The sequence below is a fragment of the Helobdella robusta genome (assembly GCF_000326865.2).
Source record: "Helobdella robusta unplaced genomic scaffold HELROscaffold_19, whole genome shotgun sequence".
Taxonomy (NCBI): domain Eukaryota; kingdom Metazoa; phylum Annelida; class Clitellata; order Rhynchobdellida; family Glossiphoniidae; genus Helobdella; species Helobdella robusta.
This window is the reverse complement of record NW_008704034.1, coordinates 2866572-2882532: the sequence shown is the minus strand read 5'-3', so window position 1 is coordinate 2882532 and position 15961 is coordinate 2866572. Positions and strand designations below refer to the sequence as shown.

At 33.4% G+C, this 15961-nt stretch overlaps 2 protein-coding genes across 2 annotated transcripts in view; one reads left to right on the top strand and one right to left on the bottom strand.

Annotated features, from left to right (window-relative positions):
- Positions 1-6717, top strand: part of HELRODRAFT_77153 (hypothetical protein) — a gene marked incomplete at both ends in the record, with an annotated part of 9676 nt that extends 2959 nt beyond the window's left edge. Inside the window, 6 exons of the mRNA XM_009016870.1 lie at positions 1968-2034; positions 2376-2630; positions 2778-2963; positions 4915-5091; positions 5867-5962; positions 6296-6717. Of these exons, the coding sequence (XP_009015118.1) occupies positions 1968-2034; positions 2376-2630; positions 2778-2963; positions 4915-5091; positions 5867-5962; positions 6296-6717 (1203 nt within the window). The remainder of the gene's footprint in view (positions 1-1967; positions 2035-2375; positions 2631-2777; positions 2964-4914; positions 5092-5866; positions 5963-6295) is intronic.
- Positions 6718-13760: 7043 nt separating this feature from the next.
- HELRODRAFT_77067 (hypothetical protein) lies at positions 13761-15558 on the bottom strand (the record flags this gene model as incomplete). The annotated part of the gene is made up of 3 exons (XM_009016869.1): positions 13761-14057; positions 14442-14620; positions 15498-15558. 3 exons carry the CDS (start codon positions 15556-15558, stop codon positions 13761-13763), a joined length of 537 nt encoding a protein of 178 aa, XP_009015117.1.
- Between the last annotated feature and the right edge of the window lie 403 nt (positions 15559-15961).

Sequence of the window (15961 nt, the reverse complement as noted above, 5' to 3'; positions counted from 1 at the left end):
TATATATACATATGTTAAATGATTGATGACATATTATATATATATAAATTATGTTTAAATAACTGTTAATAGCTTTTTTCTTATAATTGTTTCTATATTTGCATGTTGATTTGTGTATTTCTTTGCGTATTCTTACATAGGGTATACATTTGAATAGGTCTGATTTTTTTTAGGTGCGCTTGTATGCATATGTTTGTATATTTGTTGTTCGTGTTTTTGTATGTATATATATATATATATATTACAATATATATATATATATATGTATGTATGTATGTATGTATGTATGTATGTATGTATGTATGTATGTATGTATGTATGTATGCATGTATGTATGTATGTATGTATGTATGTATGTATGTATGTATGTTTGTATGTACGTTTGTATGTACGTATGTATGTACGTATTGTTAACTTTTTATGGTCATCCTGTCTTTTTTTCCTTTGTTTTGGAGACAAATGTATGTATGTATGTGTGGGTATATATTTGTGGGTAGGTACATTTATGTCTTCCAATATTTACGTTATAAGGCATGAATGTTTTCGTGTTTTGTATGTGCATTTGCATATTTCAATGTATGACTGTTTGTATTTGTATGTATGTGTGTTTGTATGTGTGTTTGTATATGTGTTTGTATGCTTCCTCCCACACAAATTCACACAGTCAAAATATTCTCACGCATCAGCTGAATTTGCTGTTTGATCTGCTAACAATGGTAAACAAATAAATAAATAATAATAACAATAATAATAATATCACAGATGACGATGATGACGATGATGACATAATGTTGACGACAATGGTGATTTGACGTTTGCTATAGTAATAATAATAATAATAATAATAATAATAATAATAATAATAATAATAATAATAATAATAAGGATGACGACGATGATGATGGTGATGATGACGATGGTGATGATGACGATGGTGATGATGACGATGGTGATGATGACGATGGTGATGATGACGATGGTGATGATGACGATGGTGATGATGACGATGGTGATGATGACGATTCAAATGACTATGTTAAATGAAGAATGAGATTAAGATTCCTATTACGGAAGTAACGCTTGTGACGATGATGATGATGATGATGACGACGATGATGATGATGACGACGATGATGATGATGACGACGATGATGATGAGGATGATGATAGCAAGTCGAGTTTAGTCAGTGGCCAGGTTAGTTTATAATAGAAAAATACGTACATTAGCGCACACATACACACACACACACACACACATATATATATATATATATATATATATATATATATATATATATATATAGTTTTGCATTCATAATTTGTTTACAAACAAATATATATATATATTATAGATATATAGATATATATATATATATATATATATATATATATATATATATATATATATATATGCATATATACATAGAGATATACAATAGAGATATATATATAGACATGCAAACAACAATTAAAAACAATACAGACACATACAAAGAAACACACACACACACACACACAAACAATAAACACAGCGTATATTATTAACAGTATATTAACAAATATTCGCAAGCAAGCACACAAAACTTAACTACTTACGAACACGCGAAAATAAATCAGTCCATAGTTGTTGCACATACAAACACATCTACACACACACACACACACAACATACACACACACAAACAAACAAACATACATGAACACACACAAACAAACATACATACACACACAAACATACACACACACACAAACAAACACATAACTAGACAAAATTAAGTGACTGAAAGCCTCAGTTACAATTTGTTTGGACAACAACAAAAATTTTCTTGTTAACGAAATTAAAAAAAAATAATAACAACAACAATATTAACAACAATATTGTTATTATTATTGATATAAATTATTATTATTATTATGACAAATTTAATTTAAATTTCATAACTTCAAAATTGAAACCAAATCCACAGCACAAATTCGCCTTGATCATTGAAGCTTACCACATGGACGACGACAACAACCACAACATCCAACAAGGTCTTCATGTTTTTGATTATTGTTCTTCTTCTTTTTATTATTATTAATTATTATTTTTATTATTATTTTTAATGACAATGACGTCGTACTGACTGAATGTATTTCCCGCTGAGCGTGCAAATGCAGAATTTGTCGTCAGGTGTTTGACGCTCCTATCTTCGTTCTCATTCGTCAGTTTTAATTGGGCAATTAATTATCAAATTTTTTGATTGATTGCTTGATTGAGTCAAATCAAAGATTAAAAATAAATCAATTTGATTGATTGATGGATTGATTAGTTGATTGACAGAGGGATTGATTGATTGATTGATAAATTATCCCTACAGATCCTGATACAAAAGGACTTCTGCTCAAACTGATACTTTTAAAAAATGTGACGTCAGAGCAGGGATGGATAACCGAATCTTTTCATAACGGTTCCACAAAACTCGACTATCGATACCGACTTGTCTGCCTGCACAACATTTACGGGCCCTTCTGTTCGAATTCATGCGTGGCTCGCGACGACAGCTTGGGACATTACCGGTGTCTCAGGAATGGGACGAAATCCTGTCTGCAAGGATGGACGGGAGAGTGGTGTCTCAATGGTGTGTTGAGTTGGAAAAATATTTTCAAATATTTTTTTCATTTTTTTTCTTAACGTTTGTCAACCACACAACCAACTACACGGCCAACCAATCAGCTTACCAACCAACCAACAAACCAACCATCCAACAAACAAACCAACCATCCAACCAACCGAGCAGCTTCTTGCGACAGATGCATTCACGGAAAATGCACCGAGCCAAACACGTGCCAGTGTAGTTCCGGTTGGATGGGAGCGCACTGCGACGAGTGCATTCCCGATCCGGCCTGCGTCCATGGCACGTGCACTGCAAAAACTAAATGCGTGTGCAAGCAGGGTTGGGGCGGTCCACTCTGTAACCAAGGTTGGTCGGAGATGGGGCATTTGGGGGGTTTTGTGGTGTTTTAATAAAACTGTTATAATAATAATTAGTACTATCTGTAACAACAATTAATACCGTCAAATTACTAGCAACGCTACTACTATTACTGCTACTACAACTACTGCTGCTACTACTACTACTACTACTACAGAATAACTTTAGTAGTAGTAGTAGTAGTAGTAGCAGTAGTAGTAGCAACTATTACTATGAGTGTTAGAACAACAACTAATTAAACGTACTATATAATCGATGTTGTTATCATTTCAATCGATATTTTGTAGTATGTTTGTATCTATGTGTATATGTATGTATGCGCGTGTGTGTGTAAGAATGTACGTGTGTAGATGTTGTGTGTGGTGTGTGTGTGTGTGTGTGTGTAACTTGTTTTCACAGATGTGTCTCATAACTATAATAATCGCTGTAGTACATTGCTTATTAAAATCTCAACAAAATAACAACAACAACAAAAACAACAACAACAACAATAATAATAGTAATAATATAATAATTATAATAATAATTATAATAGCCACAGCATCATGATTGCGACATCTGCTACGCTCGCTCAACTTCAACTGTACCAACAATTCATAAATCCCATAAAACAACATAAATAATAATATAACAAAAAAAATAATAAAAAAAAAGAAAAATAAGACATTCTAAACAACAACAATAACAACTACAACAACAACAACCACAACAACAACATATAATAATATTTGCCATTAAAAAACTTCAGCAACACATTTGAGCAGCGAGCAACAACACAACAACCGTCGCGTCAACGTTGTCTTCTTTTTTAAAAATCGGATTCTGGCAGACGCAAAGCCCGCAATGTAACATGAAAACCACAAAAAACATCAACAACATCAATCGCAATAATAACAATAATAACAAACAAATAATAATAACAACAAAGACAACAACAACATATGTTAGCATAGATGTTTACACGTTCGTTTTCGCGATATAAAACATAGACACCTTTCGCTCGGTTATACTTCCGCTTAATCTTAATTTAAGATATATGGCTACTAATTAATATTGATTTGGACTACTTATAATGTTTAAATAGGTCTAGTTATGAATATTAAGTAGAAATATTTATTAATATCAAATAAGAATATTTATGAATATTAAGTATGGTCACTTATAAATTAATGACTGTATTTGAATGGTAATAAGTAATTAATAAAAGCAAAAAAATTTTATGAGCAAATGACTGAGGAATGTGAATGAATGAGTGAACGAGAATGAACGAATGAAGAAGGAATGAACGAACGATTGAACAAACGAATGATCGAACGAACAAACAAATAAATGAAGAGTGATTGAATGAAAAAAAAAATGAAAAAAAATGAATGAAAGAGTGAAATGAGAAGTTCATTGATTGCTACTTATAAAATTTTTTCTGTAAACAAATCCAATGTTTTCATTGTAGTGTCCAACAATGCTTTATAATAATGACAAAGTATATTTTTTCATAAATAAATGAATAAACGAATGATTGAGTGTGTGAGTGAAAGAGAGTGTGTGTGAGTGAATGAATGAATGAGTAAATGAATGAATAAATGATTGAATGAACTAGAAACAAACACGTGTTTGTTTGTTTTTCTTATATTTACATTAATGAATCAGATTAATGACTTATCAATAAATAGATTTGATGTTGCGGGTTACTTGTCTTTCATCATTCGCCTCATCATCATCATCATGGTGAGGATGATGATCTTCATCATCATCAGCATCTACGTCATTATCTACGTCATCTTCATCATCGTCGTCGTCGTCATCATCATCATAATCACTTCTAGCAACCTCATAAGCAGTAATAATAACTAATCTAGCTACTAAACAACCAACAGCTACCGTTAATTAGAATTAGTAATAATAATTAATGATAATTATTCATAAATAATAAATTTACCAGATTTGAATTTATGCGCCAAGAAGCCGTGTCTCAACGGAGGCACGTGTATGCATAGAGGGGTGGGGTACTATCACTGCGTGTGCCCCAACAACTTTTCGGGCACCAATTGTGAGAGGCCCATTGATGATTGCAACGTTAGGGCCAACCCTTGCTCAGGTCGCGGAAGATGTTTGGTTAGTTGGATTGTTTTGTTTTGTTTGTTTGTTCGTTTGTATGTTTGTTTGATTGGTTGTTTGCTCGTTTGTTTTTCCGTTTGTGTGTTTGTTTGAGTGGTTGTTTGCTCGTTTGTTTGTTTGTTTGTATGTTTGATTGGTTGTTCATTTGTTTGTTTGTAAGTTTGTTCGATTGTTTATTCGTTCGTTCGTCCGTTTGTTTCTTGTATAGTTTTCGTTGTTGTTGTTGTTTTCATTAATTTATAATATGCACGATCATTTTAATTTCTGCCAAGCAGATGTTTCAAAAGTTGAAACGTGTTGCACTGTAGAACACGCGCACACACACGAACGCACACGCACACACACACATATATATATACACACACACGTACACACACGCCCTCACTTTTACATATTCACATTCACATTCACGCACAATGCAACATCAACATTCAACAACAGCAACAACAATAGCAACAACAACACACATTTTCAATTTAATCTACAGTTATCTACCTTCTCTCACTCCTCTTCCTCTTCATCACCATCTCTAAATTACATCTGCCACTGTGACCCGGGTTACGAGGGCGGAAAATGCGAAATAACTACAGGGGCCACTTGTCACGACTCTCCCTGTCTCAATGGAGGTACCTGCAATGCCATGGCTATTCCCCCTACTTCTTCTTCAGGTAGGTGGGTGTGTTTTTATGATTGTATATGTGTGTGTGTGTGTTTGCAAACATGCGTATGCTTGTTTGCTGGCGTTTAATTGGTTGATTGATTGATCAATCACTTAGGCAGACGACAATACAGATGCACATGCCAAGAAGGTTACGATGGTTACAACTGCCAAGATGAAGTTGACGAGTGTGCCAGCCATCCATGCTTCAACGGTTTGTGGCCAATTAAAAATTTTTAAATTTCCATGTGTATTAATTGCAGAATATTAATTATTTCTTTGATGGTTATATGAAATGAACTATTTAAGAAATGCATTTGTTTGATTATATCAATTTATCAATGAAAAAATTTATTGCAATCATTTGAAACATGTTCTGATGTTCTAAAAGTTAAGAGTTTGTGGAATTTATAATAGAACGCGAGTCATTTGTTTAAATTTTTTCAAATTCACCGTAAAAACTTTCGTGAACATCCAATCTAATCCCCAGCTCACCAAACAAACAAACGATCGCACACGGAAACACCCTTCTCCTCAAACATTGCAGGTGGGCGATGCATTGACGCTCTCCACAGCTTCCAGTGCATCTGCAAACCAGGCTACGAAGGACCGACATGCGAGACACAGAGTAAACGTTGTACTCCCAATCCATGCCTCAACGGTGCCGAATGTCTGCAGCTTGCAGCAGACAACTTCGAATGCCGCTGTCGTCACGGCTACCACGGACCACTTTGCCAGGACCACGTGAGCAGGTGCGCCGAACTTCCCTGCTCGAACGGAGCCAGCTGCGTCGATCTCTTCAACACGTACAAGTGCCTCTGCATGCCAGGATTCAGCGGAGACAACTGCGAGGTGAGAAAGGATCTGTGCGCCGGAAGTCCCTGTCTGAACGGTGGGATGTGCATCAGTGCCACGGATTCCGTTCTGTGCAGATGTTTGTCCGGTTTTCACGGAGAACGGTGCGAGTTTGAAGACGGCATTGGTGTCGGCAAGAATAGCGACAATAACGAGAATGGCTGGAGTAAGAAGCAGATGGTGGGTATGGAAAAGGGTGATGACAATGGAGATGGTGGTGGTTCTCTGGTTATAGTTGGGGCGGTACTCGGTGGAATCATTCCAATCTTAATTATCCTCATCATCGTAACTCTCATATTGTGCAAAAAGTATAAGAAGCGAAAAATTCATCTATCGAAGCAATCTGAAATGGAAAAGAACAACAGTCATCATCTTCTTCACCACCAACAGCGGTTGTCTTTCATAACAAAGGAAGAAGATGACAACAAATGCAACAGAAGTTATTTAAACAACAACTCGAAGTTCAACAACAACAACAACAACAACAACAACAAAAACAACAACAGCAGTAAAACACAAAAATTCCTCACTGATTACAACAACCAAACAAACAACGATGATGACGTCACGTACGATCTCACATTCAGCCATCTACCGAACGAAGAAAACACTTTCTTGAAAAAAACAACACGCGATGCTTTCCAATCTTCCCGACCTAACCATCCACACCATCCCCACCATCACCGACATGGCGAAGATGGTGGAACTGATGATGATGATGGTGATGGGGGAGGGGGAAGGGGAAGAATAGAGCTAGCGGGAATCACAGGGCCCAACATGATGATGATTCACAACGACAAACACAATCCCATGCAGGACAAATATGCCCACTTGCACAAAAACATCAACCTGGATCGCAACAATCTGACAGAAAGATCACATCGACATTCCAAAATCATTAACAAAAGTAATAGCAGTTTATTTCGCAACAACAACAACAATAATAATAATAATAATAACATCAACAACTGTATTACCAGCAACAACAGTCTCCGAAACAACATTAACAGAACTAACATAATCAACAACAACAACAACAGAGTCCCAACAAAATATAAGCAAAACAATTGAGACGTCCTAACATCGCACAGCCCTGCTTCTAATGACGTTACTTCCGGTCCGAGGGACAGTATTCCTGATGACGATCATCGAATTACTACTACTACTACTGCAGCTACTAACGATAATAATATTAGTAACGATAGCAGTAGTAGTAGTGGTGGTAGTAGCCACAACTTGAGCCCTATGTTAAAATTATGTAAATTAAAAAATGACAATCATACGGAGGTTTGATCGATCGAATGTTGATTGGATGGATGGCTGTGTGCTTGCTCATTATTATGCGCATATTAATGAGTGAATATTTGAATAAATGAATAACAATTTTGCATAGATTAATTTATAGATTGTTTATTTATTTCGTTGTTTATCTATCATAATTTTTCTACCTTCTTTCTTTCAGAGTGATTTCTTCTTTTACTCACTCACTCGTTTGATTTTTTATTGTTATTTTTTTATGCAAGAAAAAAAGTCAACCATTTCAATCTAAGTCAGCATAAACAACAACACACCAGCACAAATAATAATAATAATAATAAAGATGATAAGGATGATGGCGGTAGCATAGCAACATCATCAACATCATCATCATTGTCATCTCTGCCATTACTACTCTGACGTCATCATCATCGTCGTTAAGACCACCAGTGTCGTATCATCATCATCATCATCATTACTATTATTGTTATTATTATTATTATTCATTTCACCATCAAACGAGTTCCTGGTCTCAAGCTGGCAAAGGAAGGACGAGGTACATGTCAAAGAAAGATGTTAGTAGGAAATAAAATCGAGACCTTGTTTCCTAAATTTAATTACTGATATTGATCATGTGCGTGTGTGTTCTCACATACACACATACAAACACACTTACTTACACACACACACACACACACACACACACACACACACACTTTTTACAACTACATACACACACTCACAAAAACAAACACTTACACACACACATACTCAAAGAAAACACCTACATACACACACTCACAAAAACACACACTTACACACACATACACGAACACACACACGCACACACAGATACTACTTGATATTGCATTTATTCTCTGATATATCATACATTAATTTTTTTCCTTCGTTCTATTTATTAATCGATTTATTGTATAAACTCGATAAGGCAATACTTATCTCTCTCTCTTTCTCTCTCTTTCTCTCTCTCTCTTTCTTCTTCGTTTACCTCTCTCTCTCTCTCCCTCCCTTATTTTTTCATTTTCTCAATCACTCAAAATTAATTCTAAATGACAAATAGAACTATTCCTGCATACTTTTGTTTATCTATTTGTGTGTATGTGTGTGTGTGTGTGTGTGTGTGTGGTGTGTGTGTGTGTGTGTGTATTTAAAGTTATATTTATATCGGGACAATAATTTAAAAATGATCGTGATACAAATGCAATATTTCCGCATAAACAATAATATTAATAATAATATAATTGTTCCTTATTTCAAATAAATAATAAATAAATACATAACAATTATGGCAAACTTTAATTTTTCCAATATTAATTTATTATCTATTTTTAAATTTTGAAACAGATGAAATGAATGGTGGAGATCATCATCATCGTCGTCGTCGTCATCACCATCGTTGTCACCATCATCATCGAGAATAACATCTCTACTGTTATCATCATCATCATCATCTTCTTCATCATCTTACCACTGAAAAATCATTTTTGTTATTTTTTTTTGTAATAATTGTTATTAAATTATTATTAACGTTATTTTATTGTTATTATTTATTATTATTATTATTGTTATAATAATTATTATTTTTTATGGTGAAAAATAAAAGATGTTCCCATTAGAATTTGAAACTATTGCAAAGCTTCACTTTTCAACGCTTCTCACATCTAGAAAAACAATGTGTATATAAATATGTCTGTGTGTTTGTCTATCTGTCCGTCTGTCTGTCTGACTGTCTGTCTCTCTGTATGCAAGTGTGTATGTATGTATGTATGTACGTACATTTGTTTGTATGTTTGTATATTTCAATTGGTATGATTTGGTTACATTCTATATACAGTGCCTTTTCAAGCTAATTGTTAATAATAATAATAATCATAATAACAACAATAATAATAGTAAAGAAAGATAATAATAATAATAACAATAGTGATGATACTATTAACAATGATAAGAAAGTTGACCATTGATTACAACAAGTTTTTGTTGTTTAATTGTCATTTTCAACGCAAGAAATTTTTCTCTCCTCTCTCTCTTATTTTCTTTTTCTCTCTTTCTCTCTCTCTCTCTCTCTCTCGCTACCAATCTATCTATATCTGACTCTTTCTTTCTCTCTCTCATTTTTTTCTCTATCTCTCTTTCTTATTCCTGTTTTCACTCTATTCCTCAGATTTAAGAATTGTAAATATAACATTGATAAGATTTTTGGTTTCATGATGATGACGACGACGACGATGATGATGACGTTGATGATGATGATGACGATGATTATTATCATTATTATTATAAGATAATATAAACGTTATCGATTGGGATAAGGTTGTAGTTGTTGTCAATGATGATGATGATTGATGATGATGATGGTATAAACATAATTACGTGATAATAATAATAATAATAACAATGTAAAAAATGATGATAGTGATAATGATTTGTAGTCATTGTGACTACGGTGATGGTGGTATAATAGATATAACGATGATAATGATTGTTTCTTGGTTACGATGATGACGATTTATTATTATTATTATTATTATTATCATCATCATTATTATTATTATTATTATTATTATTGATGATGATAATGATTGTTAATTAGCAATAATAGCGATTATAAATTATATTGATTAAAAATAATTTATTGCGGCATTTTTTTCATTAATTGGTTTTACTGAATCATGTTTCATATGTGTGTGTATGTGTGTGTTTATTTGATTGTGTGTGTGTGTGTGTACGTGTACGTGTGTGTGTGTGTGTTTAATTATTTATTTATTATTCTCACACGCGCATATATATATATATATATATATATATATATATAATAAATTTTTACAAAATTTTTGCACCGTAATAATATTTATAAAAAAGTTAATTATGAAAATAATAGAAGCCAGATTTAATTTTGCCTTCGAGTGTGTTTTTAAATTTTGTTGAAAAGTAACAATTGTCCAGTAATCATCATCGTCATCGTCATCATCATCATCATCGTCATCATCATCGTCATCATCATCATCATCGTCTTCATCATCGTCATCATCATCGTCTTCATCATCATCATCGTCGTCATCTTCATCATCATCGTCGTCATCTTCATCATCGTCGTCGTTATCTACATCATCTTTATCATCATAGCCGTCGTCATGTCATCATCATCTTCATCGAGCCATCATCATCTTTATCGTCGTCGTCGTCCTTATATCATCATCATCTTCATCACCATCTTTATCACTGGCGCCAAATATTTACATTTCAATGATCGAACATAACATCGGTGGTTATTGATCACAAATTTTTGAAAAAAGTAATTTTTCTCTTCCTCTCTCTCTCTCTTTCTTTCTTTTCTCTCTTTCTCTCTGTTTTTTTTATCTCTCTCATTCTCTCTTCCTCTTTATAGATATATACATACACGTATCCATATGCCCACTTCCTTATCAATTAGTCATACCAATTATCAATATTTTTGTGAAAACGATTTTTAAAACCCACACAGAGTTCGTGTGTGTGTGTGTGTCTGTGCAAGGTGGTGTAATCGTGTTTATACCTTCAGATAAAAAAAAGTGTTACATATAGTCATAAATGAAAAAGTAAGAAAAATTATAGAGAAGAAAATATGATAAAAACAGGAGAGAGAGAGGGAGAAAGAGAGAGTAAGTCAGAGAAAGAAAGAGAAAGAAGAGGGAGAGAGGGGGTGTGGGTTTGTTAAAAATATGACTCACACAATGTAATGTGAACCACACTAAAGTAATATACACACTAACTAAATTTCGATCGATCATGTTAAAAATGATGAATACCAATCCCATGCTTGTGTATGTTTGTACATACGTAGGTATGTATATATGTGTGTATGTATGTATGTATGTGTGTATGTATGTACCTATGTGTATGTATGTATGTATTTATGTATGTATGTATGTTAAAACCAAAACATGATGAGTGACACCGTGTATGTATGTATTTATGTATGTATGTATGTATGTATGTATGTATGTATGTATGTATGTATGTGTGTATGTATGTATGTATGTATGAATGTATGTATGTATGTATGTATGTATGTATGTATGTATGTATGTATGTATGTATGTATGTATGTATGTATGTATGTATGTATGTATGTATGTATGTATGTATGCATGTATGTATGTACGTATGTATGCATGTATGTATGTATGTATGTGTGTATCAATATATATAGAAACATTTCTATTTATCTAGTGCTTATTTGAGATGAATGGCAGATTGCGTTGTAAAGCATTTGTCGAAACGACTTAGTCATGCTTTTAAAAACGCTTAGAAGAACACACGCCCATAGAAACACATGTAACAGACATACAAAAATTAACTCGCATAAACAACTAGTTTAAACGCAAACAATCACATACGCTAAACACGCATACATAGGCATACAAACACATACACGTTTATACAAACACAGGCTGGAATATTAATTTATATTATATTAAATTACAATTTATTAATGTTATTGTAATGTTAATATAAATGAATGGTGCAGTCAGCGTTTGAAACGTGGTTGAACTTCAATGTTGTTATCATTTAGAAGGAAATTTTTCTTTAGAAATCTAACATTGACCTTAAACAACATTTTTGGCCATTAACTGGCCATATTATTATGATATTATTATATTTTATTATTTTCATTATAATAATATTATTATTATATATTATTTTTGTTATAATTAACTGGCCACATAGTAACTCATTGGCTGTATTGTTTTTAGCCACGGTAGTAAACAGATAATAAAATGATGATTTCAAAAACATTTTGAAAATATAAAAATGGTACAATGCACGTGTTAAAATATTTGAGTAGAGGCCTTTGACAAGATAAAAATCACCAAAAACACAAAAATAACGATAATGTTTATGAAAATTCAATGAAAATATTAAGTAACACTTGAATAAAAATAGAAATGCACAAGGTTAACAATCAAAATTTATTAAATAAACTCAAAGTAGAACACAAATATGCAAAAAAATGAATAATTAACTAGTGGAATCGTTAAAGAGATGCCCACTTCATAGAAACTCATTCATTTTTTCATCCTTAAGTATTTTCCAAAGTTATTCCTGTACAATTATTATATAGGAATTATTTTATAGAAACTTTAAAGAGAATGAAGCAAAGATTATGTTGCAAAAATACTAACATAATTATTCTCACATTACAGAAGATATTATTTGATGAGATATACCTAAAGCATGAGAAGTTCGGACCTTCCCGCCAGGTCTCAGATTGAAAAAAAAATGTTAAAAATCTCATCAAACGTCAACTAAATCCATTGTTACTCCGCTAAAAAAAAATTTACTCTAAAAAATATTTTTTCAGTTGATAAAGAACAAAAATTTTGATTAAAACGAGATAAACTCCTGATAATACTTCAAATAAATCCACAATCGCAAGGGAAATGTATACAGTTTTATCAAAGAAATTCAAGAAAAATCAGAGAAGCAAGCATGAATTTGTCAATTAATAACCATGTAACACGGAGTTTAAAAACGTTCGCCTAGCGTGTTTATTTAATTTATGAATTTTATCAAAATTATCCACTATATATATATGAAATAATAATTTTTTATCTTAGACTGGATGATCAAGTTATTTATCAATTATTAATTACAATAATAATAATTGTTATCATTACTCATGTAATTATTTTAGACAGACATTCTTCTTTGGGTTTTGAACTGCGTACGTTTTTCACAAATGGATTCCCTCAATTTCTTTTGGAAGTTGAAGACGCTGTCGCTAGCTTTTGTGATTGTGGCGTCCACGGCTTCCATTATTACGTTTATAACCTGTTGTAAAATTTCTGGTTTGAATGATTCAAAAAGATGTCTAATTAATTTTTTCAATCAGCCAATTAACCAACCAACCATTCAATCAGCCAATCAACCAGCCTACCAACCATTGCAATAAGAGATAGACCAATGCCTACATAGACGAACGATGACAGAAAGAAAAGTGGATGATCCGGTATAACATCCCCAAAGCCGATGGTGGATAGGGATATGAAGGTGAAGTAGAAGGACTCAAAATAATCCCAATTTTCCCATCGAGTGTAGATGAACGCTCCGAAGAATATGTAAACAAAAGCAATCGCCAGAGCCACAATTGGTGGCAGGTTGAAGTTGTCGTCGACGGCGTACGGTAGAACAATCTCGTCGTCGATGTTTTTTTCATCTTTGCTCTCAAAACAGTTCTTTCCATTTTCCTCTTCTTGCAGTTGCTGCTGTCGATCGGCGATTAGTTGCTGTCGCTGTTGTAGCCGTTGTTGTCGCGATCGGTAGTCGTCGTTTGTCGTGTTTCGTCGCTGGAGGGAAAAAAGCCAACGCTTTGTTTTAGAGTTCTGTTTTTCTATGTCAACGTCAAAACTAAGCGCCATTCGTTGTAGGTTGTTGTTAGTTGTTGTCGTTGATGTTGAAAATTTGGGCACCAAGGTCTTATTCTTTTCTTCTCTTTTACCACAACACTTCAAATAATCAGTCAGTTCTTTAAAGACAAAACCCGTCGTCACTTTACCCAGAGGAACCATCCTGCGAACTTTCTTACAACTGCCCGTGTAGTAGAACCTTCGAATGAAACTCCAGAAAAATTTTATAATCCTTGTTAAATTCTTTCCAGTTTTAGATAGGAATATTAAGCAGAGAGGAATCCCAAAGCAGCCATAAATCATCGTAGCAATCCGTCCGTACTTCGTTACTGGAGTGACATTGCCGTATCCTGGTTGGATTGGGATATATAGGGATATATTTTGAATTATTATTATTATTTATATTTGCATAGTATTGCAGGTATCGACAAAAGTAACAACTACCAAATTTACTTTAATCTAATGCTAATAACGGCAAAAGCAATATAAACAATCACTAATATTATAGCATATTACAAAAGGACATAAATTACGCCAAAATATATTCTACGTGTCCTTATATTTATAATGAGTTTGCTACAGTTGGACGTAACCGTTACATGTACATATTACACATTTTTCCCAAGTGTGCATTACATTTAACGTGGCTTCTATTATCTTTCAAAACAATAATATAAAAATCGATCACACACACATACATATATATACATATATATATACCACACACACACACACACACACACACACACACACACACACACACACACACACATACACATACACACACATCCAACTGATTTCTTTTAAAGCCAGCAATTAGCGTTTGGTAACGTTGAAATGTACAGAGATTACAAGCACAAACAAATATAGATAAAGAGAGAAACACACAAGCAAAGACACACACGTACATACACGCACACACAGTTGTTTGTGAAAAAACATATACAAAATATAAATGAAATAAATTACGGACAGAATTTGTAATAACAGAATTCCAAAAAATTAACATAAAACAAATTTACCAAAATGAGCAAGACTCGCAGCAAAACAACGTCGACAACACTCAAACCATCGAGTTATCTCAGCGTTTTTGATGAACTAGACGTTCTATGAAAAACACAACACCAACAACTAACAACAACATCTAAACAACACAATACATACAACAACGTGCGTGCAAACAACAACATACAAATAACAACATACAAACATTTACATAAACCCGACCAATTGTTGTAAAGACTGTACCACAAAAGAACAAAGACTCAAAAAATGACCATTTTTTCATTAGACGACTTTTACTTTCTTTCGTAATCTGCACCGGTAACTTCTTCATGTAATCTTCGTACTGCTTCAACAGGTTGGACGCAATCTTCAATCTATCTGTCTGTCTAAACAACCATGTCGTCTCGTTATTCCCACTCGATAACCGAATTCGAGTATCGTTATAATCCGATAACGCATGCTCCAAATTTGTCTCCATCTTAATACCGGATTTATCGAAAAGTGTAAATTCGTGGTTTCCGATTGTAGATAACGACATTTCGTTTAAAACAAAAATGACGGTTTTACCGCGATAAATATTTTCTACGTTGGTTAGGAACCATCGTCTGGCCAGTGAAAGATCATTCCTTTTCCTCGCATCTTCAGCTGATTCCAGGTAGGAAAATAAGAGAGCGCCCAGACAAGCG